The 26,307-nt window shown below is 41.7% G+C and overlaps 1 protein-coding gene across 2 annotated transcripts in view; it reads left to right on the top strand.

The window, feature by feature from the left end:
* LOC126235833 (EGF domain-specific O-linked N-acetylglucosamine transferase) overlaps positions 1-26,307 on the top strand; it is a 140,429-nt gene that overhangs the window by 65,144 nt on the left and 48,978 nt on the right. The window contains exons 5-6 of one of the 2 annotated variants that reach the window (XM_049944688.1): positions 14,091-14,254; positions 26,163-26,307. The exon at positions 26,163-26,307 is cut by the window's right edge and continues 130 nt beyond it. In XM_049944688.1, coding sequence (XP_049800645.1) covers positions 14,091-14,254; positions 26,163-26,307 — 309 coding nt within the window. The remainder of the gene's footprint in view (positions 1-14,090; positions 14,255-26,162) is intronic. The other variant, XM_049944689.1, reaches the window with a different exon arrangement.

Raw genomic sequence — 26,307 nt, forward strand, 5'->3', positions numbered from 1 at the left:
TGTTCCATGGTAATACGATCATGTTGGATGGCAATCATCTGATCCAGAGAGGTGAGCAGGTCCTTGTCATTGGTATCACTAAGAAATGAAATGTGTTCTGGGAGAAAACTAAGGAAGATAGGTCAGGTAAGTAAATTAAGCAATGGACTATGAAATTGTTAAGGCTTTCGTGGCCACTTGTTGACAAACTGCCTATTGGCTTCTGTCTCGGGTTCTTCGGCCGACGTTCATCTAATGATTTTTCTGATGTTTCGCCAGCACGAGTGGCTGGCATTGTCAAAGCTTCACCCTCCATTGCCGGTGGTGAACTGGAGCCGAGCTCGCGGGCGCAGACTATATGTACCTGGCATGCCAATGTCCGAGGGCTTCTCCGCAGTCATTTCCGGTGCGGTTCTCCTCTTGCTACCTGCGACGGTCGTTCGCTGCAGTACGGGAAGCCAGGATCTGTTTACCTTAAGGCTTTCCTCTTTCTTGTTCAAACTGTTCGTGTGTTTTTGTATTTCTACAGCTTCTCTGAACAAGCGCGTGTGATAGTGCTTCTCTACAGCCAGAACTTCCGTGACGGCGAATTTTATTACGTGGTCGGTCTCATTCAGTGCGTGCTCTGCCACGGCCGATTTCTCCACCTGCCCCAACCTGCAATGTCACTTATGCTCTTTGATCCTGGTGTTGATGGATCGTCCAGTCATTCCGACATAAACTTTTCCGCATGTGCATGGTATACGGTATATTCCCGACATTGCAAGTGGGTCTCTTTTCTCCTTCGCCGATCTAAGACACTCTTTGATCTTCCTTGTCGGTTTGAAAATCGTCTTTACGCCATGTTTGCGCAATATACGGCCAATTCTGTCCGTCACTCTGGGAATGTATGGCAGAAAGGCCGTATCCGACATTTCTTTTTCTGGTTCCTTACTTCGCCGAGTGTTTAGCTCTGTTACACTTCTAATATAATTTGTGGAGTACCCATTGCTCCTCAGGACAGTTTTCAGGTGTTGCATTTCTCGTTTGAGGTGTTGCGGCTCACATATTCGTCCTACTCTCGTTACGACACACACGGACCGATACCTGCACAAACTGTCAAACTACCACCCGGGCCAGAAAAGAGGCATGATTAGTACACTCGTAACGAGAGCAGGACGAATATGTGAGCCGCAACACCTCAAACGAGAAATGCAACACCTGAAAACTGTCCTGAGGAGCAATGGGTACTCCACAAATTATATTAGAAGTGTAACAGAGCTAAACACTCGGCGAAGTAAGGAACCAGAAAAAGAAATGTCGGGTACGGCCTTTCTGCCATACATTCCCAGAGTGACGGTCAGAATCAGCCGTATATTGTGCAAACATGGCGTAAAGACGATTTTCAAACCGACAAGGAAGATCAGAGAGTGTCTTAGATCGGCGAAGGAGAAAAGAGACCCACTTGCAATGTCGGGAATATACCGTATACCATGCACATGCGGAAAAGTTTATGTCAGAATGACTGGACGATCCATCAACACCAGGATCAAAGAGCATAAGCGACATTGCAGGTTGGGGCAGGTGGAGAAATCGGCTGTGGCAGAGCTCGCACTGAATGAGACCGACCACGTAATAAAATTCGCCGTCACGGAAGTTCTGGCTGTAGAGAAGCACTATCACACGCGCTTGTTCAGAGAAGCTGTAGAAATACAAAAACACGCGAACAGTTTGAACAAGAAAGAGGAAAGCCTTAAGGTAAACGGATCCTGGCTTCCCGTACTGCAGCGAACGACCGTCGCAGGTAGCAAGAGGAGAACCGCAGGGGAAATGACCGCGGAGAAGCCCTCGGACATTGGCGCGCCAGGTACATATAGTCTGCGCCCACAAGCTCGGCTCCAGTTCACCACCGGCAATGGAGGGTGAAGTTTTGACAATGCCAGCCACTCGTGCTGGCGAAACGTCAGAAAAATCATTAGATGAACGTCGGCCGAAGAACCCGAGACAGAAGCCAATAGGCAGTTTGTCAATGGACTATTCTGAAGGCTATGGTTTGCTTTATCATAGCTGGTAAGTGGAAAGTTGATTCAGATATGTCACATTGAGTTCCATTGAGTATTAATCCTTGACATTGCAGAACATTTGTGTATCATCTAAGTTGCCCAGCTTGTAACATGTACAAATAACGACTATTGGCTCTGCCACTGAGTATAATCAGTGCTGTCCTATGCACTGGAAATATTTCCCCTCCTCTGACAATACTACCTTAGGGCATTCCATGCCCCCCTGCACTAACTTCAAAGGGCAGATGGTAACTGGTCCAGTGCGACAGCATAATAACTCCTGTGCAGACATTAACACTTGATTGTGTCTTTCTGGTGCCACTAGTAAGATTTCCAGTACGTTTTTAGCTGGACATAGTTCTGCAAAGACTCCTGTACTACTGGTTATGCATGTACAGCATAGCACTCCAAATAGCAGTATCTACAAGTTAGTGATATTTGTTTGCTAACTTCGAGGTAAGCCCTCTCTGCTGGTTTGTAACGGTAGCCAAGCAATACTACTCCCTTGTCAGTTTAATACCCCCAAAGGTTCTGCTCCAACAGTTTGCGTTTCTTTCAAACACATCACCAATCATTCTGCTGGCAGTAGAACTGATGTAAGGTGCCGGCACATGGCAGGCAACAGTGTTTACTGCAACTCTGCAGTTTCAGTAGAGCATCTGTCAAGCTGTCAGCAAGATTGCATAGTAATGTGGCAATCATTAACTGTGCATTAATGTTGTTCAAGCAATCATGAATAACACACAAGTCTCAATTGGTGGTTTCAGCAGGTGACATAATATGTGACATTAAAGTAGCAGCCAAGTCATAAAGCTGCCAAGTGTTGTTCAGCACATCACTTTCCCAATTGGCGAGCTGGGTTGTGTGCAAATTCACTGCCTCTTGGTTGCTTTCCACCTCCAGACTTTCCGCAGTGCCTTATTACAGGAGCTAGCTATGACATTCACATTGGCTGTATCAAACACTGTCTTTAGGATCCTATCATCCGTGTCCAACCATCCTCTTTTCTGTGTGATCCACAGGATCAACTCCATAATCTGCCACAGTTGCACCTACAACTTTGCAAACTCTAATCGTAACAGACAATACTCTCCTTGTATAGTGTTACACCCTGACTGATTACTCATCGTGTTGTGCAGTTTCCCAAACATTTCTTCTAGTCTCCAAATCTCATTCCCGAGAGTTCAAATGTTGCAATTTACCCTTGATGCCCAGAGTGATCTGACATAATCATATCCGTCGGCTTGGAAAACATGACACTTCCTGACACTGAATGTACCTTCACTGCTTCAGCTACACACCCACTGTACAATAGGCCTAACACAATAAGACTCCACACTACATCCCTACTCCATGGACTGGATTATGTGCTACTGGATGCTGCTTCCATCCTCTCCCATCCCAGGGCAGGAATGTGGGTCCTGTGGGGAAAGAAAATTCTAGTGTCAGTCCTATGTCCCTGCTCTAAGTGTTAGCATATAATGATGATTCGCCATATTATTCTGTTTCCCTCACTTCCTTTTTCTCCTCCTCTTTTGTCATTTCTCTCCACCCATCTAAGGAAACTGGGGCAACATGAGGCAAATTGTCTATACCCCTTGTAAATTTCCAAATTTGGTTTATGTTGACTATGAAAGGGTGGATGGGAAGTTGCAATTTAATGTTAACCAATGATGTTATCTCCATTACATGGTGAGGGCCATTGTACTGTAACACCAACTTCTTTGTTTTCCCATTTGTCACATAAGGATTCGTTAACATAATTCAGAGTGCCACATGGTACTTAGGTAATACTGCTTTCATATCATGCAACATTTCCTTTTTCTCTAAAGCCTTCGTATTCATCTTTTGTACTTGTCTCCAGATAAGTTTCGCTCTCTTAGTAAAATCCTTCACTGACGAAATGTCTCCTCATGGCGTGGCTTTGCAAAACTCAAAGGGCGATGGCATCTCACACCCAAAAATTACTTCATATGGGGATAACCCTGTGCTGTGGTGAACTTTTGAGTTGTATGCAACGATGACGTAGGCCAATAGGAAGGGTTTATCAATTTCCGGTAACATCTGTAGTGTAATTTTCTGATGGTTAAGTTTTGCTCTTTGAGCACACGAAACCTAATTTTTCATGTGATGGTCCACATCCTGCCTAACATCATCCATCAATAAATCTGTGCTACCCTTCTTTCCATTGCTCTTCGACCTGAATGTCCCACTGAAATTGAATCATGCACTTACCTCAACACTTCATCATCCAAGCTTTGTGGTACCACTAACCGTGGCCCATTTCTTGTTGTCCGATTCAATACTCTATCCTCTGTGCAGAACTGCTGCTCTTTAGCAAACCACTGACAGTCTGGGTAGCACTTTGTGCTGCTCTCCATTCACTAACGTCAATGCCTATGCATTCCATAGCGCATACCTTATGGCTGAATCTATCCACATTAGCGTGTGACCTTCCTTGGCAGACATGTGACCTCATAATCAAACTTGCTTAGCTGCAAGGACCATCTCAACAATCTACCCATTGAATCTTTAAGTCCTAAAAGCCACTGAAGTGCTGCATGGTCAGTCACCACTTTAAATCATCTACCATAGACGTAACAACAAAAGTACCCAATTACAAAAATCACTGCAAGCATTTCCTTCTGTGTAGTGGAATAATTTTGTTTAGCATTACTGAGCTGCTGTGAAGTGTACACAATAGGGTGTTCATGTCCATCTACTTCCTGACTCCTGACTCCTTACTCCTTAGTGCTGACTAGTCGACAGACCCTCCTGGCATTGTGCAATTTGCTGTAAAGTCACCGTCTACTTCGTCCTCATTTAACACTTCTAAATTCGCAACCGGGGTACTGCTAATCAAGGGAAGAACTTCTGCATCCACTTGGAAGTTAACCTCCCCCACTCAAAACCTCAACACTCCAGCACCGAGTGAATTTACACACCCTCCACCTGCGCCACTCAATGTCCATTATGGTGCATTTAATCTATTTGCCCCAAATACTTGTATACTTCCACCTGATACCTGAGAACCTGGTCAGAAAAAAGTCTGACACTGCTTTATTACGTGTGCCAACTTTTACTGGGAATATGGCATGGGGAACACCCTGTCGCTGCGCTGTTTATCTGCTGCCTGTAAAATCTACCCTGTGACTGAAACTTCTGTTGTTGCTTATTTCTGTTACAGCATTGCTCACCCGAGTGACCAAATTTCTCACAATGCCTGCAATGTTACTATCTGCAGTCCCTTTGTACATGACCATTGCATCCACACTAAAAACAGCTTGTTGTTGTTGTTGTGGTCTTCAGTCCTGAGACTGGTTTGATGCAGCTCTCCATGCTACTCTATCCTGTGCAAGCTTCTTCATCTCCCAGTACCTACTGCAACCTACATCCTTCTGAATCTGCTTAGTGTATTGATCTCTTGGTCTCCCTCTACGATTTTTACCCTCCAATGCTAAATTTGTTATCCCTTGATGCCTCAAAACATGTCCTACCAACTGATCCCTTCTTCTAGTCAAGTTGTGCCACAAACTTCTCTTCTCCCCAATCCTATTCAATACCTCCTCATTAGTTATGTGATCTACCCATCTTATCTTCAGCATTCTTCTGTAGCACCACATTTCGAAAGCTTCTATTCTCTTCTTGTCCAAACTGGTTATCGTCCATGTTTCACTTCCATACATGGCTACACTCCATACAAATACTTTCAGAAACGACTTCGTGACACTTAAATCTATACTCGATGTTAACAAATTTCTCTTCTTCAGAAACGATTTCCTTGCCATTGCCAGTCCACATTTTATATCCTCTCTACTTCGACCATCATCAGTTATTTTACTCCCTAAATAGCAAAACTCCTTTACTACTTTAAGTGTCTCATTTCCTAATCTAATCCCCTCAGCATCACCCGATTTAATTTGACTACATTCCATTATCCTCGTTTTGCTTTTGTTGATGTTCATCTTATATCCTCCTTTCAAGACACTGTCCATTCCGTTCAACTGCTCTTCCAAGTCCTTTGCTGTCTCTGACGGAATTACAATGTCATCGGCGAACCTCAAAGTTTTTACTTCTTCTCCATGAATTTTAATACCTACTCTGAATTTTTCTTTTGTTTCCTTTACTGCTTGCTCAATATACAGATTGAATAACATCGGGGAGACGCTACAACCCTGTCTCACTCCTTTCCCAACCACTGCTTCCCTTTCATGCCCCTCGACTCTTATAACTGCCATCTGGTTTCTGTGCAAATTGTAAATAGCCATTCGCTCCCTGTATTTTACCCCTGCCACCTTCAGAATTTGAAAGGGAGTATTCCAGTTAACGTTGTCAAAAGCTTTCTCTAAGTCTACAAATGCTAGAAATGTAGGTTTGCCTTTTCTTAATCTTTCTTCTAAGATAAGTCGTAAGGTTAGTATTGCCTCACATGTTCCAACATTTCTACGGAATCCAAACTGATCTTCCCCGAGGTCCGCTTCTACCAGTTTTTCCATTCGTCTGTAAAGAATTCGCGTTAGTATTTTGCAGCTGTGACTTATTAAACTGATAGTTCGGTAATTTTCACATCTGTCAACACCTGCTTTCTTTGGTATTGGAATTATTGTATTCTTCTTGAAGTCTGTGGGTATTTCGCCTGTCTCATACATCTTGCTCACCAGATGGTAGAGTTTTGTCGTGACTGGCTCTCCCAAGGCCATCAGTAGTTCTAATGGAATGTTGTCTACTCCCGGGGCCTTGTTTCGACTCAGGTCTTTCAGTGCTCTGTCAAACTCTTCACGCAGTATCTTATCTCCCATTTCATCTTCATCTACATCCTCTTCCATTTCCATAATATTGTCCTCAAGTACATCGCCCTTGTATAAACCCTCTATATACTCCTTCCACCTTTCTGCCTTTCCTTCTTTGCTTAGAACTGGGTTGCCATCTGAGCTCTCGATATTCATACAAGTGGTTTTCTTCTCTCCAAAGGTCTCTTTAATTTTCCTGTAGGCAGTATCTATCTTACCCCTAGTGAGACAAGCCTCTACATCCTTACATTTGTCCTCTAGCCATCCCTGCTTAGCCATTTTGCACTTTCTGTCGATCTCATTTTTGAGACGTTTGTATTCCCTTTTGCCTGCTTCATTTACTGCATTTTTATATTTTCTCCTTTCATCAATTAAATTCAATATTTCTTCTGTTATCCAAGGATTTCTATTAGCCCTCTTCTTTTTACCTACTTGATCCTCTGCTGCCTTCACTACTTCATCCCTCAGAGCTACCCATTCTTCTTCTACTGTATTTCTTTCCCCCATTCCTGTCAATTGTCCCCTTATGCTCTCCCTGAAACTCTCTACAACCTCTGGTTCTTTCAGTGTATCCAGGTCCCATCTCCTTAAATTCCCACCTTTTTGCAGTTTCTTCAGTTTCAATCTGCAGTTCATAACCAATAGATTGTGGTCAGAATTCACATCTGCCCCTGGAAATGTCTAACAATTTAAAACCTGGTTCCTAAATCTCTGTCTTACCATTATATAATCTATCTGATACCTATTAGTATCTCCAGGATTCTTCCAGGTATACAACCTTCTTTTATGATTCTTGAACCAAGTGTTAGCTATGATTAAGTTATGCCCTGTGCAAAATTCTACAAGGCGGCTTCCTCTTTCATTTCTTCCCCCCAATCCATATTCACCTACTATGTTTCCTTCTCTCCCTTTTCCTACTGACGAATTCCAATCACCCATGACTATTAAATTTTCGTCTCCCTTCACTACCTGAATAATTTCTTTTATCTTGTCATACATTTCATCAATTTCATCATCTGCAGAGCTAGTTGGCATATAAACTTGTACTACTGTAGTAGGCATGGGCTTTGTGTCTATCTTGGCCACAATAATGTGTTCACTATGCTGTTTGTAGTAGCTAACCCGCACTCCTATTTTTTATTCATTATTAAACCTACTCCTGCATTACCCCTATTTGATTTTGTATTTATAACCCTGTAATCACCTGACCAAAAGTCTTGTTCCTCCTGCCAACGAACTTCACTAATTCGCACTATATCTAACTTTAACCTATCCATTTCCCTTTTTAAATTTTCTAACCTACCTGCCCGATTAAGGGATCTGACATTCCACACTCCGATCCGTAGAATGCCAGTTTTCTTTCTCCTGAAAACGACGTCCTCTTGAGTAGTCCCCGCCCGGAGATCCGAATGGGGTACTATTTTACCTCCGGAATATTTTACCCAAGAGGACGCCATCATCATTTAATCATACAGTAAAGCTGCATGTCCTCGGGAAAAATTACGGCTGTAGTTTCCCCTTGCTTTCAGCCGTTCGCAGTACTAGCACAGCAAGGCCGTTTTGGTTAATGTTACAAGGCCAGATCAGTCAATCATCCAGACTGTTGCCCCTGCAACTACTGAAAAGGCTGCTGCCCGTCTTCAGGAACCACATGTTTGTCTGGCCTCTCAACATATACCCCTCCGTTGTGGTTGCACCTACGGTACGGCCATCTGTATCACTGAGGCACGCAAGCCTCCCCACCAACGGCAAGGTCCATGGTTCATCTGTATAAACACTGTCCGATGTTCACATGACCTAGCCAATGACTCAGTTTCCACTATGACAATGCTGTATCCATTGCTTCACTCAGGTACTTACGAAATTTCAAACAAACCTTTCTTGACATTTCTGGTTGTAACCCCCTCAAAAATGCATCAAGAGCCATCTGATCTGCTTCTTGCAAAATTACAAAGTTAACCCTATCATCATCCGTGAGCTCATAGGTACCTACAGTGATTTAACGAATATGGTCAGTGAAACTTTCAGTAGATTCATCCTGCTTACGGAAAATCCTAGTAAGTTGTCCTCAACAATATCTTGCCATGTTCTTCTTCCAGTATCTCTCTATTAACCCTTCCTGAAAACCCTCAAATGTTTTATTCTCCTTCAGATTCTCATTACCATAACATGTACTCTAGCAACTCCTGCTCCCGCATCTCGTGGTCGTGCGGTAGCGTTCTCGCTTCCCACTCCCGGGTTCCCGGGTTCGATTCCCAGCGGGGTCAGGGATTTTCTCTGCCTCGTGATGGCTGGGTGTTGTGTGCTGTCCTTAGGTTAGTTAGGTTTAAGTAGTTCTAAGTTCTAGGGGACTTATGACCACAGCAGTTGAGTCCCATAGTGCTCAGAGCCATTTTGAGCCAACTCCTGCTAACTTAAGTATAGCAAAATATCATAAATGCTCCTTAATCCATCTCCCTCATTTGGTGGCTGTAGCCAAATTGGCAAAAAAGATAAAAATGTCATCACCGTTTTTCGTTGAAAATGGGGTAATCAGTCCTGCAGGGATGGTGGCTTGTGATGTGGCTTCCCTCCCCACTGCTCTGAGCTTATTTTCCTCTATCTGTAATTTATCTACTTGATCCCAATGTTGCTCAATAACTTCACCAGCTGAAAGTTCCTTTGCTATGGCTACAATTTAATCAAGAGAAAAGTATACCCAAAGAATGCAAAAAATGATCCAGACAAAAGACAGGAAAAGGGACAAACCAACAGGCTCAAAACCAAAATAACTGAAATTGGCACAGAACTTCCTTTGCTGCATGGCACACCATAGTTGTAGTCCACGATGCCTCAGAAGTCTTCCTGACACCAGTGTAAACAGGCTGTGTTAACAGGCATGGGGCTCCACTGCCCATCACCGGATTCAAATGTGGGTTCTCTGCTGCACATGAGGAAGAGAATGGTGTCCACAGATGGCTCCTTATGACAGAATAACAACATTTATTGATCACCTGCAATACATTGGCTGTGGCCCCTCTGGGCGAGGTTTACTTCCACTTGTTATGTTCTCAGTGGTGACGAAGGTGGCCAGCAGACGCTCAGCCGCACCCCTGCTGCACTGACTATAGGTGCGCTGGTGTAACTGGAATTTACTGCCTTGGCAGTGGTGCTATGATCTTGCTGGTTCATACTGCAGTGGCTGGAACCACATGCTGCTGCAAGCCTCTTTTGTGATTGCATCTGAGGAGGATATGCCAGCAGGTCAGTGCCCTATCTCAAGGACCATCCCCAGCTGCGGCTGTCTGGGATCGGCAGGCCAGGGTCTCTGGCTCCAGCCCCAGTCATGGCATTTGTGGAGGCGGCATCCCTAGATGATGGCAACAATGCATTACCATAACGCACTCCAAGCAATGACTCCCGTGACAGGCAGCTGCCTGTTGTCGGCGTCCGATGATAGTGACAGTGGCGGTGTCACTCTTGTGCCTCCTAGGCAATGAACTGCATTACAATAGTGATTGTTACCATGACTATGATGGCAGTGATGAGAGAATCAGAAAAGGAGAGAAGTAAAAAGACTGTGGGCTCATTGGTTGAGTAGAGGGATGCGTAGTGCTGGAATTGGACCAGAGATGGGGATAGGTGAGTGCTGGACAACAACTTCTCTGTCTTGTAGGTTGTACCACTTTTGTCACCAATGTGTGAATCTACTGCTAACTGTCAATAAGTATTGGTGCTGACTGTGATGGAATTTGTGGCTACACTTGGTTCCTGTTGCTCACAAGTCAGAAAACCTAGCACACTCTGAGATCCTGACACTTGCCCACAGGTGTGAGTCTAGACTTGAGAGCTCATGAGATAGTAAGATTTGTGCTCTGGCTTGTTACATCAGATGCAATAGGTTGACTAATGTATGGAGTTTCACCTGTGCATAATTTTGGCTGCATGCAGTGACAGGGGTGGATCTATAGGTGGCAAGAAAATTGGTGAGGGCTTCCTCATACGACATTGTTCGGATAACCTTCTGCATTTGTTTTGTTCTGCCTCAGAACTAGGAGCTAGGTGAAAGGGAGCAATGCTTAGGTGGTTTATGCCATTGTGCCTCCAGAACTGTGTAAATGTGGAGGCTATTATTTTTACTTAATATGCACACTAGGTGTTTTATGCTTGGATGAAAACATTGCACCTATCAATCATTGTTTTAACATGTTGATTTGTAAATGGTCAAACAATGCCTGGAAGCTAGGTATATGTTCTATCAATATAGTTCTCATTAACACAATATAGAATAGATAATTAGGAAAATTAGTACAGTTAGGGATGCCTCAATCAGGTGTTTGGAATATCTTTTGAATACAGCAGGCATGCTTGCTACTCTGAAGAGCAATCAGAATAACATATTAAATATGAGGAACTTCTTTATCTCCTAATGCAACAGAAGTTGTAAATATGCTCCACAAGAACATTTTTGGAGAAATACAGGCTCTTGACTAATTTTTCAGCATCTTCTTTGATCACAGTATTGGATGAAGATTGATATTAGACTGTGTGTTACTGTTGCTTAAAATCACGACATATACAGATTCATCTGGTAGGCTTTTTAATAGTAATCTGTGGTGTTCACTGGATAATTGATATCGGTTTGATGCTCTCAAGTTCCTGCAATATTTGTAGCTTCATTTGAATGGCTTCACACTTAGCTATTGAAGTCGAGAATGCTCTACAGAAGTGAGGTTGCACTGAAGGTTTTAATGTTATGTACATCTTAAAATCTTTTGCACAACCTAGAGTGGGTTAATGCAACTTCTTATGACAAGTGCATTACTTGGTTGTCAATTTCTAACTCAAATAGAGTGAAAATGTCTAGTTCAGATATGCTAATTTCTGCTGACAAACTACCTATTAGCAATGTTGGTGTATGAGCAACTTGCTTGTACATTACTGGGACCTTAATTTGTCCTCTTAGTTATCACTGGAGGGTACCACTTGCCTCTGTTTACTGGAACTGATGGGTGCCAATGCACTGGTATGTGTACCAGCAAGATAATGACACTGCTGCTCTCGTGTCCACTTGCAATTTGATCTGCTGTTTATTGATGATTACGTGGATCATCAGAAAATTAGAGTTCTGTATGCTGCTGCTATTTGTGTGAAGGCTCATTATGCCTTGTGGTTGTTGGTGGTCACTTGCTGAGGCACATGCAGTTGGGTGGAGTGATTCTTGGCATGAATTGCACATGTTGGAATATGGACTGGTAGCATGTTTTTCATAACAGACAGGGCATGATTTATGCAATTTAACATTATGGGGCTGCGAAGGAGCAGCTATGAGATAGCAAGTGACAGACAGTTTACTATATGTTCTTGTATCGCAGCTTTTACCAGAGTAATGATGGGCGAATTATTGACTTCTTTATGCTATACTGATGGACTAAAGAATCTGAGGATGACGACAAAGACTTTATGTCCTCAGCTGTTCAACAAAATTGGCTATTAAACACTCTACAGATATTAACATTGTTTCCAAATATTTGCTGAGTGGAAGCAGCTATTTCAAATACTTGGACTATATGTAGTAGTTCTTCAAGTGATTGGTCCAAAAATGCCAAGACTTTAGCCATAACTTGTTTCTCCAGTACCAACATGACAGTAACCTCTAGAATTATGAGTGGCATTCAATAAGTAATGTAACATTTTTTTCTCAGCCAATTTTGGTTGAAAAAATGTGGAATTTGTTGTGGGACATTGTGGACTATTCCTGCTTCAGTCCCTATAGTTTCATGATTTATGATAGGTGGGGGCACTATATGTAGCCTCCAAAATGGCATCTGTAATGGAGGATGCTTTCAAAGCAGAGAGCTGTTATTGTGTTTCTTTTGGTGTAAAACCAGAACATCACAGATGTTTGTAGGTACATGCAGAATGTGTGTGGAGCATTGGCAGTGAATAGAAGCACGATGAGTCATTGGACGGGACATGTCTGTCATCACTGCAACAAGGTCACATGAACCTGTCCAATCTCCCATATGCTGTCTGGCATACACAACTGTGGCTCCTGTAATGTTGGAACATGAAGACTCACTCATTCTTCTGGGACTCTGAAAAGATTATTCTGTTTGATGTCCCCCCTCATGGTGCAACTATCAACTTGGAAGTGTATATTGCTACCCTCAGGAAACTGACGAAATGACTTCAGCATGTCCATTGTCAGAAAAATGCAAATGAATTGTTGCCTCTCCATGACAATGCAAGGCCTCACACAAGTTGACAAGGGCAGTGGTTGCAGTTATGTCATTGCCACTGTCTGTCTGTCTGTCTATTGTTATCATTTTTGTCATTGCAGTAATTATAACCACTGCTGCTGTTCCAATGGTTGCTTCTACAGTATGAGAAATTTTGGATCCATAATAATGAAAACTGTACATCGAGAACATTCCTCGTAGCCAATGTTTCTATTAGTCACGATAAAAATACGTATCTCTGGTGACTTGCCTAGAGCAGCAAAGCTGCAAAAATCACAAGCTGAAGTAGTGAAACCATGGTAGCATGAGAAGCCAGAGCTGGAGGCATTTCAGTCAGCAAGAAGGGTGCCAAAGTATGTCGGTAGAACAAGCAAAAATAGAAATAAGCCAAATTTGTTGTGCACCAAGCCCGTAGTACCGATAGACAGGTAGCAAGAGACATGCTGGTGAGCCACGCATTACTTTGATGTCGGTTACCAGTGATCGTACATTTCTTGCTTTGGTCTTGCTAGACAGTGTGCCCACTGTACCCGCCACTGGCACCTCATGTGGGTGCGATCCACAGGCACCAATCTAAACATAGCTCAAGTCTATGCTTCTGAGTTAATGTTGACGTCATAACATGAAGTTGTGAGACATGTATAGGCATTCACTTCAATCTGCTACCTTTCCAACTCATTTCTGTATCACACATACCTCATATCCATTCACTGTGAATGACTATCCTAAACACATCTTTTGTCTATGTCTGTACCTCATATGTGAGCCATTGTGGTAGAAGCTCTTATGAAGTGTGTATGCACTGCAGAAGGCACTTACTTGAGCCTATATGTGATGAAGATGCTTGTAATTATGTTAAATGTAATCTGTAAACAAATGGCCCTCAACTGTAGGCTCAAAAATTTCTAAATATCTTCATTGCTTCTGAACATATTTTTGAACTACTCTTGTATAATACAATAAACAATGGTGGAACAGTAGCATTAATAATAATGTTTTTAACCATACTGAATCATTTCATTTGATAGAAGCATTCTGAAACTACTGTATGTCCTCAGGTTACATAATGAGAGGCTGCAAGCTGAATGTGATCATATAAGTCCTTTGCAATCGTGGGGTCCTGAAATTCGCTACTTCACTGAATTGCCCAGGAGACCAATCACTGATGATGACTGTGATGTAGTAATTGAAAAACCTACTTTCATTATGAAAATTGATGCCAGTAAGTGCTTGTTTGTTGTGTTCAGTGAATTATGTGGTTTGTCAATATGTGAAGATGAAACAGTGCTGATATGAGAACAATATCTGTATTAGATTGTCTTTTGTAAATAATTTATGAGTAAAGAAGACAACTCACTGAAAGGAGCATTGAGTCATCTACAAGCACACAAAAAAGAATGAAGACTGCTCTAGGAACTACAGTGCCAAGAATGTTTGTTCAGCTGGCACAGTTTTTAATGATTTGTCCAAAATCTAGGGAAGTTTCCATTTTTTTTTTTGTATGCCTATGGTTGACTCAACACTTTCACTGTGTGGTGAGTTGACTCCTTTACTTCTAAATTATTTCCATATCATATTTAGATTGTTTTTCATGTGTTAAGTTTGTGATCCTTCCTTGGTTTATGAGGCTTTAAAATAAAACACCTGTAGATTATAACATCACAATGGTGAAGTGCTGTCAAAAATCAAATACCAAAATACATCAAAGACAAATGCAAGAACTACACAAAATACATTACAGAACAAATGAAAGCAGCCTCTAGTTTTAAAATGTTGTTTTCTTTTATACTATTATGTGATGGCAGTAGAGGTTTGTGGTGTATGAATGTGAAGATTTATTTTATTTCTTGTGCTGTGGTATGAGTATGGGTATTCAATTTTTTGCTGAGTTTAGGCATGTCACTTTCAACAAACATATAACTTTATAATTTGTAGACACTGCCAAGATTTAAAAGAAGATTAATTTTGAAAGAGAGGTGTACATATGCCTGATGGCTTTGCACTGCTCATTTCTCTCCTGGCTCTGAGATAAGCGAAGGCAACGTCTCAGCTAGGTGGAGATTTTACCCAGAATACAATGCAGTTTGCATTATAATGTGAAACACAACATTTAGAGTGCAGTCTTTGGGTATACGGCGTGATATGAATGAACTGATTAGTTGATTGATTGTAACTTAATTCATTAATTTACTCAAACAAACAATGGAAAATCCAGGATGGATGTGAAGGAAAGATGCTACTCACGATATAGTGGAGATGCTGAGTTGCAAATGGGCACAAAAAAAAGACTCTCACAATTATAGCTCCCAGCCATTAAGGTCGACGAAGGCCTTAATGGCCAGAAGCTATAATTGTGAGAGTCTTTTTGTTGTGCCTATCTGCAACTCAGCGTCTCTGCTATATGGTGAGTAGCAACTTTCCCTCATTAATTTACTGTTACTTTTCATGACGTGTGCAGCGCATTTTAGATCATCAAGCACCCACATTCTAAAAACCTAGTTTCTAGCATTTTGGTGTGGGGGGGGGGGGGGTGTGGGGGTATTTAGGTGCTAAAAGTTTTTACATCATACTCAATTCTTATTCTGAAATGAAAGTTTCAGAAGATGGTTCTGCACAAGTGCAAGTTAAAATTAACCTTCTGTGTCATTAAATTTCCTTTACTTCCATTGGATTAAGTGTATTTTGCAAAGTAGTAGTAGAACTATTCTCTTAGAATATGTTCTTTAACATTTTTCATTTCTTTTATAGTATATATTAATGTAAACAAGGTAATAATGGAGAAATTTATTAAAAATGCTCACACAATATATGTTACGAAGGTATGTTATTATGATAAAACATTATTTGCTATCAACTTAAAATTTACACAAGAATGACATCCTGTAAATTTAAAATGTGACACCTAATAATAAATACCATAGTCTAATGCATCCTTTTGATGCAAATACTATTAATTACTCATTGTTATGAGTGAGGATCTCCTTTTGAGTTTTTTTTCAAAAACAGTGAAAGATAAACAGTTTTTGGTACAAAGCTTAATGAATCAATGTACAAGATGCATCTAAATTAGAAAATATCTCTTACCTCGTAGGCATAAGAAGAATTTCGGATCTCTCATTAAACTAAAAGTAAATGAACTTCAAATATATGCACAGCAGCAACAGCACAAATTCTGTCCAGAGTATTACACTCAACTGATATCTCTTTCAGTTCTGGTGAACTGAAGCTTCTAAACAAAGGCTTCAAGCATCTTATTGCTCTAAAACTCAACTGCAAGAGCACAAAAGACATAATAGCAGCTACAAGACTTACATGTGATTTTGCCAAGCTAGATTCTAATGGAAAAAATCAACTTGGCATATAAAGCTGAAAAACTCATAACAAAACACAAGCTTTCAGCGAGTAACAGAATTTGCTGTGAACACATAACACTCAAGCATATCAACAGTAAACTAACTGTTAACAAAACTCTCATGGAGAAAACTGATAAAAGATGGTTTGATTTAAATACATTTAAAAAAAAAAAAAAAAAAAACATACTTGGTGGCTGGTTGCTCTTTCAAATTATAAATATTATAATTATACTACAGCCACAATCCTTACAATGTCTATTTTTGACAAGATAGTGACAAATCATTTTGTTGCTTGTGAAAATATTTGCCTTTAAAATTTGTACATTTTTGTCTCTGTTTGAACCAGTTCTGGAAATATTTTTCCACATGTATGTTGGTACCTCAAAAATGCGACATAGGGAGGATTTGATGGCTTCTGGAGGTAATGAAATTGTTCTCAATGTTCTTTTTCACAAGGAAACAAAAAAGTTATTAGACAAATCAGGTGAATTCAGGCAATGACACATTAATTCAATGGTTTTCTTGTTTTTGGCAAACAAATTGTTATATAACATTGAGCTGTGACTGTTCTTTTGATTCCCTAAAATAGTGATCATGACATTTCGAGTGTAACTGAAGCAACAAGTGATAATTTTCGTGGAATGACTTTGCATAGGAACCACTGGTTGATTTTGCTTCATCTTGTAACTCCCACACAGTTGATTGGTGCTTAGTTTCTGACTCATGTGAATCTTATCAAGTTTCATTTCCTGTTATTATATTGTATAAAGATTATTGATTTATATGCGTATGTGTTGGGTGTCTGTTCTTTCAGAAATGTCTGAAAGAATAGTCACCATGATGGATTGTGACAGCTATGAAGAATGAAATTTCAATGAATTACAAACATCAGCTGTGTGTGGGACATTGAGAGAGTTGAAAATGTGTGACCAACCAGGAGTCAAACCTGGGATCTCCTGCTTACAAGGCAGGCGCTCTAACCCCTAAGCCACTGAGGACACAGGAATTAGCGCAGCTGCGCTGACTTATCTCAAGCACGCTCCCAGCAGACCCACATTCTCGACTTACTCCACACACTATGAAAGTAGTGCTGCCTGCCCATTAATCTTAATGCTTGTGGCAAGGCCTATTCCCACATCAGTTCAAGCATATGTGTGCATCTGCACAGCAATCATCCTTGGCTTGTGATCACCGTAATTACATGTGTTTGGTGTATAGTGTGCAAACTTTCTACACTCCAGTTAAAATTACTTTGTGACCGACAGACGGTAGTGGTGGGGGCAGTTTTTCCAGCATGCAGCCTGCAGCCAGCCATGCTTCACAAGGCTCTGCATGTGCCTGCTAAACAGGCAACACAGCAATCACATGACACTTGAGAAAGACTATGAGTGGATGGCAACTGGCCCCTACCACTCAGTTCGCTGAAATACAGGTCATAAAGTAATTTTAATTAGAGTATACAGGGTGGTCCATTGATAATGACCGGGCCAAATATCTCATGAAATAAGCATCAAATGAAAAAACTACAAAAAACGACACTCATCTAGCTTGTAGGGGGAAACCAGATGGCGCTATGGTTGGCCTGCTAGATGGCTCTGCCATAGGTCAAACGGATATCAACTGTATTTTTAAAAATAGGAACCCCCATTTTTTAATACATAGTCATGTAGTACGTAAAGAAATATGAATGTTTTAGTTGGACCACTTTTTTCGCTTTGTGATAGATGGCGCTGTAAATAGTCACAAACCTATAAGTACGTGGTATCACATAACATTCCGCCAGTGCAGACAGTATTTGCTTCATGATACATTACCCGTGTTAAAATGGACCATTTACCAATTGCAGAAAAGGTCGATATCATGTTGATGTATTACTATTGTGATCAAAATGCCCAACGGGCATGTGCTATGTATGCTGTTCGGTATCCTGGACGACATCATCCAAGTGTTCGGACCGTTCGCCAGATATTTACATTATTTAAGGAAACAGGAAGTGTTCAGCCACATGTGAAACATCAACCATGACCTGCAACAAATGATGATGCCCAAGTAGGTGTTTTAGCTGCTGTCATGGCTAATCCGCACATCAGTAGCAGACAAATTGCGCGAGAATCTGGAATCTCAAAAATGTCGGTGTTGAGAATGCTACATCAACATTGATTGCACTCGTACCATATTTCTATGCACTAGGAATTGCATGGTAATGACTTTGAATGTCATGTACAGTTCTGCCACTGGGCACAAGAGAAATTACGGGACGATAACAGATTTTTTGCAGGCATTATATTTAGTGATGAAGCGTCATTCGCCAACAGCGGTAACATAAACCAGCATAAGATGCACTATTGGGCAACAGAAAATCCACGATGGCTGCGACAAGTGGAACATCAGCAACCATGGCGGTTAATGTATGGTGCGGCATTACGGGAGGATGGATAATTGGCCCCCATTTTATCGATGGCAATCTAGATGGTGCAATGTATGCTGATTTCCAACATAATGTTACTACAAGATGTTTCACTGCATGACAGAATGGCGATGTACTTCCAACATGATGAATGTCTGGCACATAGTTCGCGTGTGGTTGAAGCGGTATTGAATAGCATATTTCATGACAGGTGGATTGGTCGTCGAAGCACCATAACATGGTCCGCACGTTCACCGTATCTGACGTCCTCGGATTTCTTTCTGTGGGGAAAGTTGAAGGATATTTGCTGTTGTGATCCACTGACAACGCCTGACAACATGCGTCAGCGCATTGTCAATGCATGCCCGAACATTACGGAAGGCGAACTACTCGCTGTTGAGAGGAATGTCATTACACGTATTGCCAAATGCATTGAGGTTGATGGACACCATTTTGAGCATTTATTACATTAATGTGGTATTTACAGGTAATCACGCTGTAACAGCATGCTCTCTCAAATATGATAAGTTCACAAAGGTACATGTATCACATTGGAACAACCAAAATAAAATGTTCCAATGTACCGACATTCTGTATTTTAATTTAAAAAAACCTACGTGTTACCAACTGTTCATCTAAAATTGTGAGCCATATGTTTGTGACTATTACAGTGCCATCTATCGCAAAGTGAAAAAAGTGGTCCAACTAAAACATTCATATTTCTTTACATACTACACGAATATGTAATAAAAAATGGGGGTTCCTATTTAAAAAAAAAAATAGTTGATATCTGTTTGACCTATGGCAGTACCATCTAGCGGGCCAACCATAGTGCCATCTGGTTTCCCACTTCAAGCTAGACAAGCTTCGTTCTTTGTAGTTTTTTCGTGTGACGCTTATTTCTTGAGATATTTGGCCCAGTCACGATCAATGGACCACCCTGTATATCAAATTTTGTAACTGGTGGCTACACAAATCATCTTCACTATCTCTCTAGCATATTGTCACGTAGAAGAAGGTGTAAGTAGATAAATGACGAATACTAACTTCACTTAACGGAGGTTTATTCAGCACTTGCACATACAAGAGCACAGAGCGAACTGCCTCCAGCCAGAACACATATGGTATATATACAGCTACAGAAAATTCCAGTACAATGATTCTTGCCATTTGTGGATACTTCTAGAATGTACTCTAACCGAATATAGAAATTAAAATTTTGCAGTTCAGGTGAGTTTTGAACTCACAACTCTCCATGCAACAGTCTAGTATCATAACCACTCCACTAAGACAGCTGTGCTACTCAGCTTCTTCGGCGACATTGCTCCCTCTTTAAGAGAACAGCGTCTCGGTGTTATGTCGTCCTAGTCTAGGAACAAGTCATTGGTCCTTCATACTCTGACTCCCAATGACTGATGCTCGCCCTGGCAGTGATCTTTTTAGAACTTCCCTTGCTGCTACAGTCTTCGTCACCTTTCTGCTTATTCCCTGTCGCTGGAGCTTTGAATTTGCGCTGGGTTGCAGGATCCTCATAGGGCTTCATTTGAAGGACTTGGACTGTATCTCTGATCTTTCGTCGTCTTGTGTCGGGGTCGAAATCTTGAACTTCATAAGTAACATCAGACAACGTCTTACAACCTTATAAGGTCCAAAGAAGCTCCTGAGGAGCTTCTCAGAGAGACTAACCTTCCGAACAGGAGTGAAGATCCAGACGAGGTCACCAGGCTGGTAGACAGCAGGGTGGTGGCTCGCATCATACATTCGGTGATCGATTTCTTGAACCTGCAGCGTGCAGAGTCAAGCTAATGGCTGAGCTTCCTCAGCTTTGGTTAACACCTGGCTGGTGTAGTCATTGTCCACGTCATCAGGATCCAATGGAAACACGGTGTCCATCGTCATTATTGCCTCACGCCCATGCATCAGGAAAAATGGCGTAAATCCTGTGGTGTCTTGTTTGGCAGTGTTGTAGGCAAATGTCACGAAAGGTAGCACCTCATCCCAGTTGTTCTGCTCAACTTTGACGAACATTGATAGCATGTCGGCCAAGGTCTTATTAAGGCGTTCAGTGAGCCCGTTCGTTTGTCGATGGTAGGCAGTCATCATGTGATGAGTAATATTGCACCGACGGTTTATCTCTGTCACAAAATTCGATTGACAAACTTTCCCTCAATCCATAATTAACAACCTTAGGGCACTGTGTTGTAATACAATGTCTTCTACAATGAATTTGGCTACCTTGAATGCTTCAGCTGTTTTCATGGCTTTCGTAATGGCATAGCATGTCAGATAATCAGTGCAAACAATAATCCATTTATTGCCACTAGCAGACATTGGAAATTATCCAAGGAGGTCAATCCCAATACGCTGGAAAGGCGTTTCCGCTGGTGGAATCAGTATGAGTCGGCCAGGTGATTTCTGAGGAACTGCCTTTCTCCTCTGGCACTCTCGACAGTGTGACACATAGTGATGGACACTCCTAAATAAACCTGGCCAGAAAAATCTCTTGCGTATCCTATCGTATGTCTCAATAAATCCTAAATGTCTGGCCTCAGGTGTGTCATGGAAGTTCTGTAGAATATCTAAGTGCATGTGTTTAGGAATCAATGGTAGCCACCTCTTTGCAAATGGATCAAAGTTTTTCTTGCATAGTAATCCATTAACTACCTTAAATTGTCCTTTCACATCCTCTGACTGATTTAAGGCAAGCATAATTTGAGGTATCTTGGCATCCTTCTTCTGCTCAGCAGAGAGATCCTAGAGTGCAGTGAGACAGTCACTATCTTCATCAAAGTGTTGATGGTCTTGCAGAGGGTTTCTTGAGAGACAGTTGGCATCTTGGTGTTTTCTTCCACTTTTGAACACTATGGTAATGTCGTACTCTTGAAGACATAGTGCCCACCTGGTAAGTCGTCCTATTGGATCCTTACGACCTGTCAACCAACAAAGTGAATGATGGTCTGTAACAACCGTGAATGACCTTCTATAGAGCTACTGTCGAAATTTGCACATGGTCCAGATCACAGCATGACATTCTCTTTGTATAGCTGAGTAGTTTCTCTCGGCTTTTGTAAGTGTCCTAGAAGCATAGGCTACAACCTTCTCTTCTCCATCCAAAATCTGCACCAGAACAGTGCCGATCCCATACCCACTGGCATCTGTGTGTATTTCTGTAGTTGCTCTCTCATCATACAGACCAAGTACAGCGTCAGTCGTCAGAGCTTTTCGCAGCACATTGCGAGAATCTTGTTGAGCACCACCTCAGATAAATTTAGCAATGACTTTTAACAACTCTTGGAGTGGCCTGGCTTTGATACAAAAGTCTTTGATAAAACGATGGTAATAAGAACATAATCTGAGGAAGCTTCTCACATCTCTAATATTTTTAGGAATAGGAAATTCCGTTATAGATCTCACCTTTCCTGGGTCTGGCTGCACACCTTCGTTTGACAGAAGGTGTCCAAGTATTCTGATTTCTTTTGCTTCAAAGTGACACTTTTTTGGATTAAGTTTCAGTCCAGCTTGTTGGAGACACTTAAGAATGGCCCTCAGTCTTTTTATGTGTTCATCAAATGTCTCTAAGAACACTATAATGTCATCTTAATAAGAAAGACACATTGTCCAGTTCAGGTGACTTAGAAGATTATCCATCATCTGTTCAAAAGTTGCTGATGCATTACACAAACCAAACGGCATTATTCTTAAACTCATACAGGCCCTCAGGGTTGATGAATGTAGTTTTCTCATGATCAGCCTCATCTACTTCGATCTGCCAGTATCCCAAGTACATGTCTATGGTTGAGAAAAACTTAGCCCGCTTCAGACACTCTAGAGTATCATCAATTTGTGGAAGAGGGTAAACGTCCTTTTTAGTTATCTTATTAAGCTTCCTGTCATCAACACAAAAGCGCTAACCGCCATCCTTCTTCCTGATGAGAACCAGTGGTGACAACCGTGGGCTCTGCAAAGGCTGAATGATGTCATCCTTCATCATTTTCTCTCCCTCGTCGCAAATTATTCAACGTTCTGTTGCTGACACACGGTGTCATCTATGGCTTATTGGTTGATGGTCTCCAGTGCTCTGGTGCTTCACCATTGATTTGTCTAGTTCGCTCAACACCTGTGGATTGAAGCATTCAGAGAACTCTTGAAGAGTGGCAAGCAGCTTCTGTTCTTCCTTAGTGAGATCTGGTGAGAGTCAAGCTAGAAGATCTTGTCCCGTAGTGGTAGCGCTAATTTCACCCACAGACTCTGCATGGGAGGTTTCTATGATGCTCAGCTGTTCTGCAATTAACAGCTCAGCGTTTGCTATGCACTTGCATCTTGGAAGGACCTGCGGTTCTCGGCGACAGTTAACTATCCACAATTCACCAAATCTGTTCTTAAACAAGACAACAGAGGCTGGGATGACCAAGTTATTCTTCAGTGGTATGCTTCTCTTACATTCCACTACAAGATCCATGGGTTGATGCATGGCTTGACACATGACTGTTACCTTTCTAGCGCTGACTGCAGGAATGAATACTTCATCCAGCACACACAATCTCCACACACTCGGATGTGCATCTTCCTGTCCACAGTATCTAATCTCGTCTAGCATAATCTTCAAGTGACCACAATCTGTCATTGCCTGAGAAGCTTTCAAAAAGTCCAATTTGAGAATGACATCATGACTACATTCTTGTAAGACGATGAATTCTAAGGGCTGTGTATGGCCACTTATACCCACACGAATGACACATCTTCCTGTACGTTTTACATATTTCCCATTAGCCACCTTCAGCAGAGATGTTTTGTTGTTGACGAATACGATATTCTGTAACTGGTGATGGCACTTCTCCGAAATGACTGAATGTGATGGTCTAGAGTCCACAAGAGCTTGGGCTGGTTGGCCATCCAAGAGGATATCGACGTAGTTTACTATTATTTTTGTAGTGATTGACGGCGGAGGATTTTTCTCTTCAGCGGCCTCACCTCCAAGGAAGGTCACACCCTTTAGTTTTCCAGGTTGTGGTGGCTATGTGATTGGCTGGAGCTTATAAATGGCGATGGAGACCTTGATTAGCGTGTTGGGGAGCGTCCTCTCAAGTGGCTAGCTTGTGGTGATGGTGACCTACGTCATCCTGCACCCACATGTTCTTGTTCATCTTCATCGTCCCAGAGTTGGCATCGGCTAAGATCGGTCTGCTGCCTTCTGATGTGGGCATCATCAAATATCCGCCGCCTTTCTCGACAATAGTGCACCACATGTCCCGGCCATCCACAGTGGGAACATACTGGTTGGTTATCCTGGGCCCTCCAGACGTCAGTCTTCCTTGTTGCCCAAACTGGTTCCTCATGCGGCATTGTAGGAACATAACTTCACCTGGGTCTTGACTTTTTTACTTTTTTAAAGGGAAATGAAGGACAAGAGATTGGGTTCAATGTCTGTTCCACTTCCTCCCTTATGACCTCTTGAAGAGTCTTGGTTTTTTCCTCGCTGTGCAATCCAAGTGCCTTCTGAACTTCCTCTCTCACTATTTGACAAAGAACACTTGTGAAATCAGTTTCTTCCTCCATCACAGACATTGATACAATGTTTGGAAGCTGTTCAAACTTATTACGTTTAATTCTTTTTCGATGCATTGTCTCGATATACTGGGACCATTTTATGAATTCGTCTGCTGTCGAAACCTCTTCCAGGAGTAGGGCGTGGTAGATGTCCTCAGCAACACCCTTCATGAGATGTGCAACCTTATCTTCTTCATTCTAGGATCCACTATTTTACACAGCTCCAAGACGTCTTGAATGTAGGATGCTGTCATTTCTCCTGGACGCTGTGCCCTGCACTTTAATTTATCTTCAGCCTTGCAAGTCTGTCATTATGTGTTGCCGAAATACTTGTGCAGTTCCACCTGGAATACTTCCCAGCTTGTGAACTTCTTCTCGTTGTTCTCATACCATTGCTTGGCAGTGCCCTCCAAGTAGAAAAATACGTCAGCCAAACACATGGTGTCATCCCATTTGTTAAATTTGGCTATACGCTCATGTACCTTCAGCCACTTGTTTGGATCTTGGCCATCATCACCAGAGAACCCGGAAGGATGTCTCATGTGGTGGCACACAGTTACTGTCATTGTAATGTCCTCTTCTTCTTCTGTCTCCGATAGACTGTGATCTGTTGAATATGGCTCGAACTTGGGTTTCTCGTATGAGCCACTGCCTCGTCGATAATGTGCGGTATCACAAGTTCCAATACTCGGCGACTCCACCAGAATAATGTCATGTAGAAGAAGGTGTAAGTAGATGAATGACGAACACTAACTTCACTTAATGAAGGTTTATTCAGCACTTGCACATACAAGAACATGGAGCGAACTGCCTCCAGCCAGAACACATATGGTATATATACAGCTACAGAACATTCCAGTACAATGATTCTTGCCATTTGTGGATACTTCTAGAATGTACTTGCACCGAATATAGAAATTAAAATTTTGCAGTTCAGGTGAGTTTTGAACTCCTGACCCTCCATGCAACAGTCTAATATCATAACCACTCCACTACGGCAACTGTGCTACTCAGCTTCTTCTGTGACAATATGCTTGATGGATTCATTTGATTTACTGTTGCACACCTTCTATTTTCAATATGATGCATGACACCTGTTCCTTTGGACATGTCTGAAAGAACAGATACCACGCATTCATATAATTGATTTGCCTTAGTGGTCAATAAATCCACAACCCTTAGTGCAGATGCACAATATCATTCGACCTCATGCAGGAATTTAAAATTATCGAGCGTGGAGGACATGGATGGGGACAGTGGTTTGGTGGCACTAGGTGGGAATGTCATTCTGCTGGGGGACATGCCAAGATAGTCTGTGTGTTAGCAATAAACACTGTGTCCGGATGGTGCAGTGGTTAACGCAACTGCCTAGTAAGCAGGAGACCCCGGGTTCAAATCCCGACCCGGCACAAACTTTCACTCATCGCTGTCGATTCCTTCCTGGTGCAGCTGTTTTCATCAGTTCCTACTCTACCCTTTCCTTTCCTTTTCAGTCTCCCCCCTCCACCTTCAATTTATATAACCTTCTACTTTTATTTCTCAGTATAACATTTTGACCATTATTAGTTTAGTGTGTTTAAACTGATTTTTGTTATTGGGGGGTTGCCCTTTTGAAAAACCAATTATCACTAGATTTACTCACTTTTTGTGGTTTGGCATTATAGGTCATTGATATATGTACATTTTCATGCATTCTTTCAAAACTTTAGACTTTTTTCTAACTTAAGTGATATGAAGTAATGAGATTCATGTAATTTTCTTATTTTATGTATGTTGTGTAGTTAATTGGTATGTATATTACTAATGGTGTTGTTTTGTTGCAGCAGTCAACATGTACCATCATTTCTGTGATTTTTTCAACTTGTATGCATCATTGCACATAAATTCTTCTCATCCAAGTGCTTTTTCTACTGATGTCCATATACTCATATGGGAAAGCTTTACATATCAGTCAAGTTTTAAAAGTGT

This window comes from Schistocerca nitens, chromosome 2, assembly GCF_023898315.1.
Source record: "Schistocerca nitens isolate TAMUIC-IGC-003100 chromosome 2, iqSchNite1.1, whole genome shotgun sequence".
NCBI lineage: Eukaryota > Metazoa > Arthropoda > Insecta > Orthoptera > Acrididae > Schistocerca > Schistocerca nitens.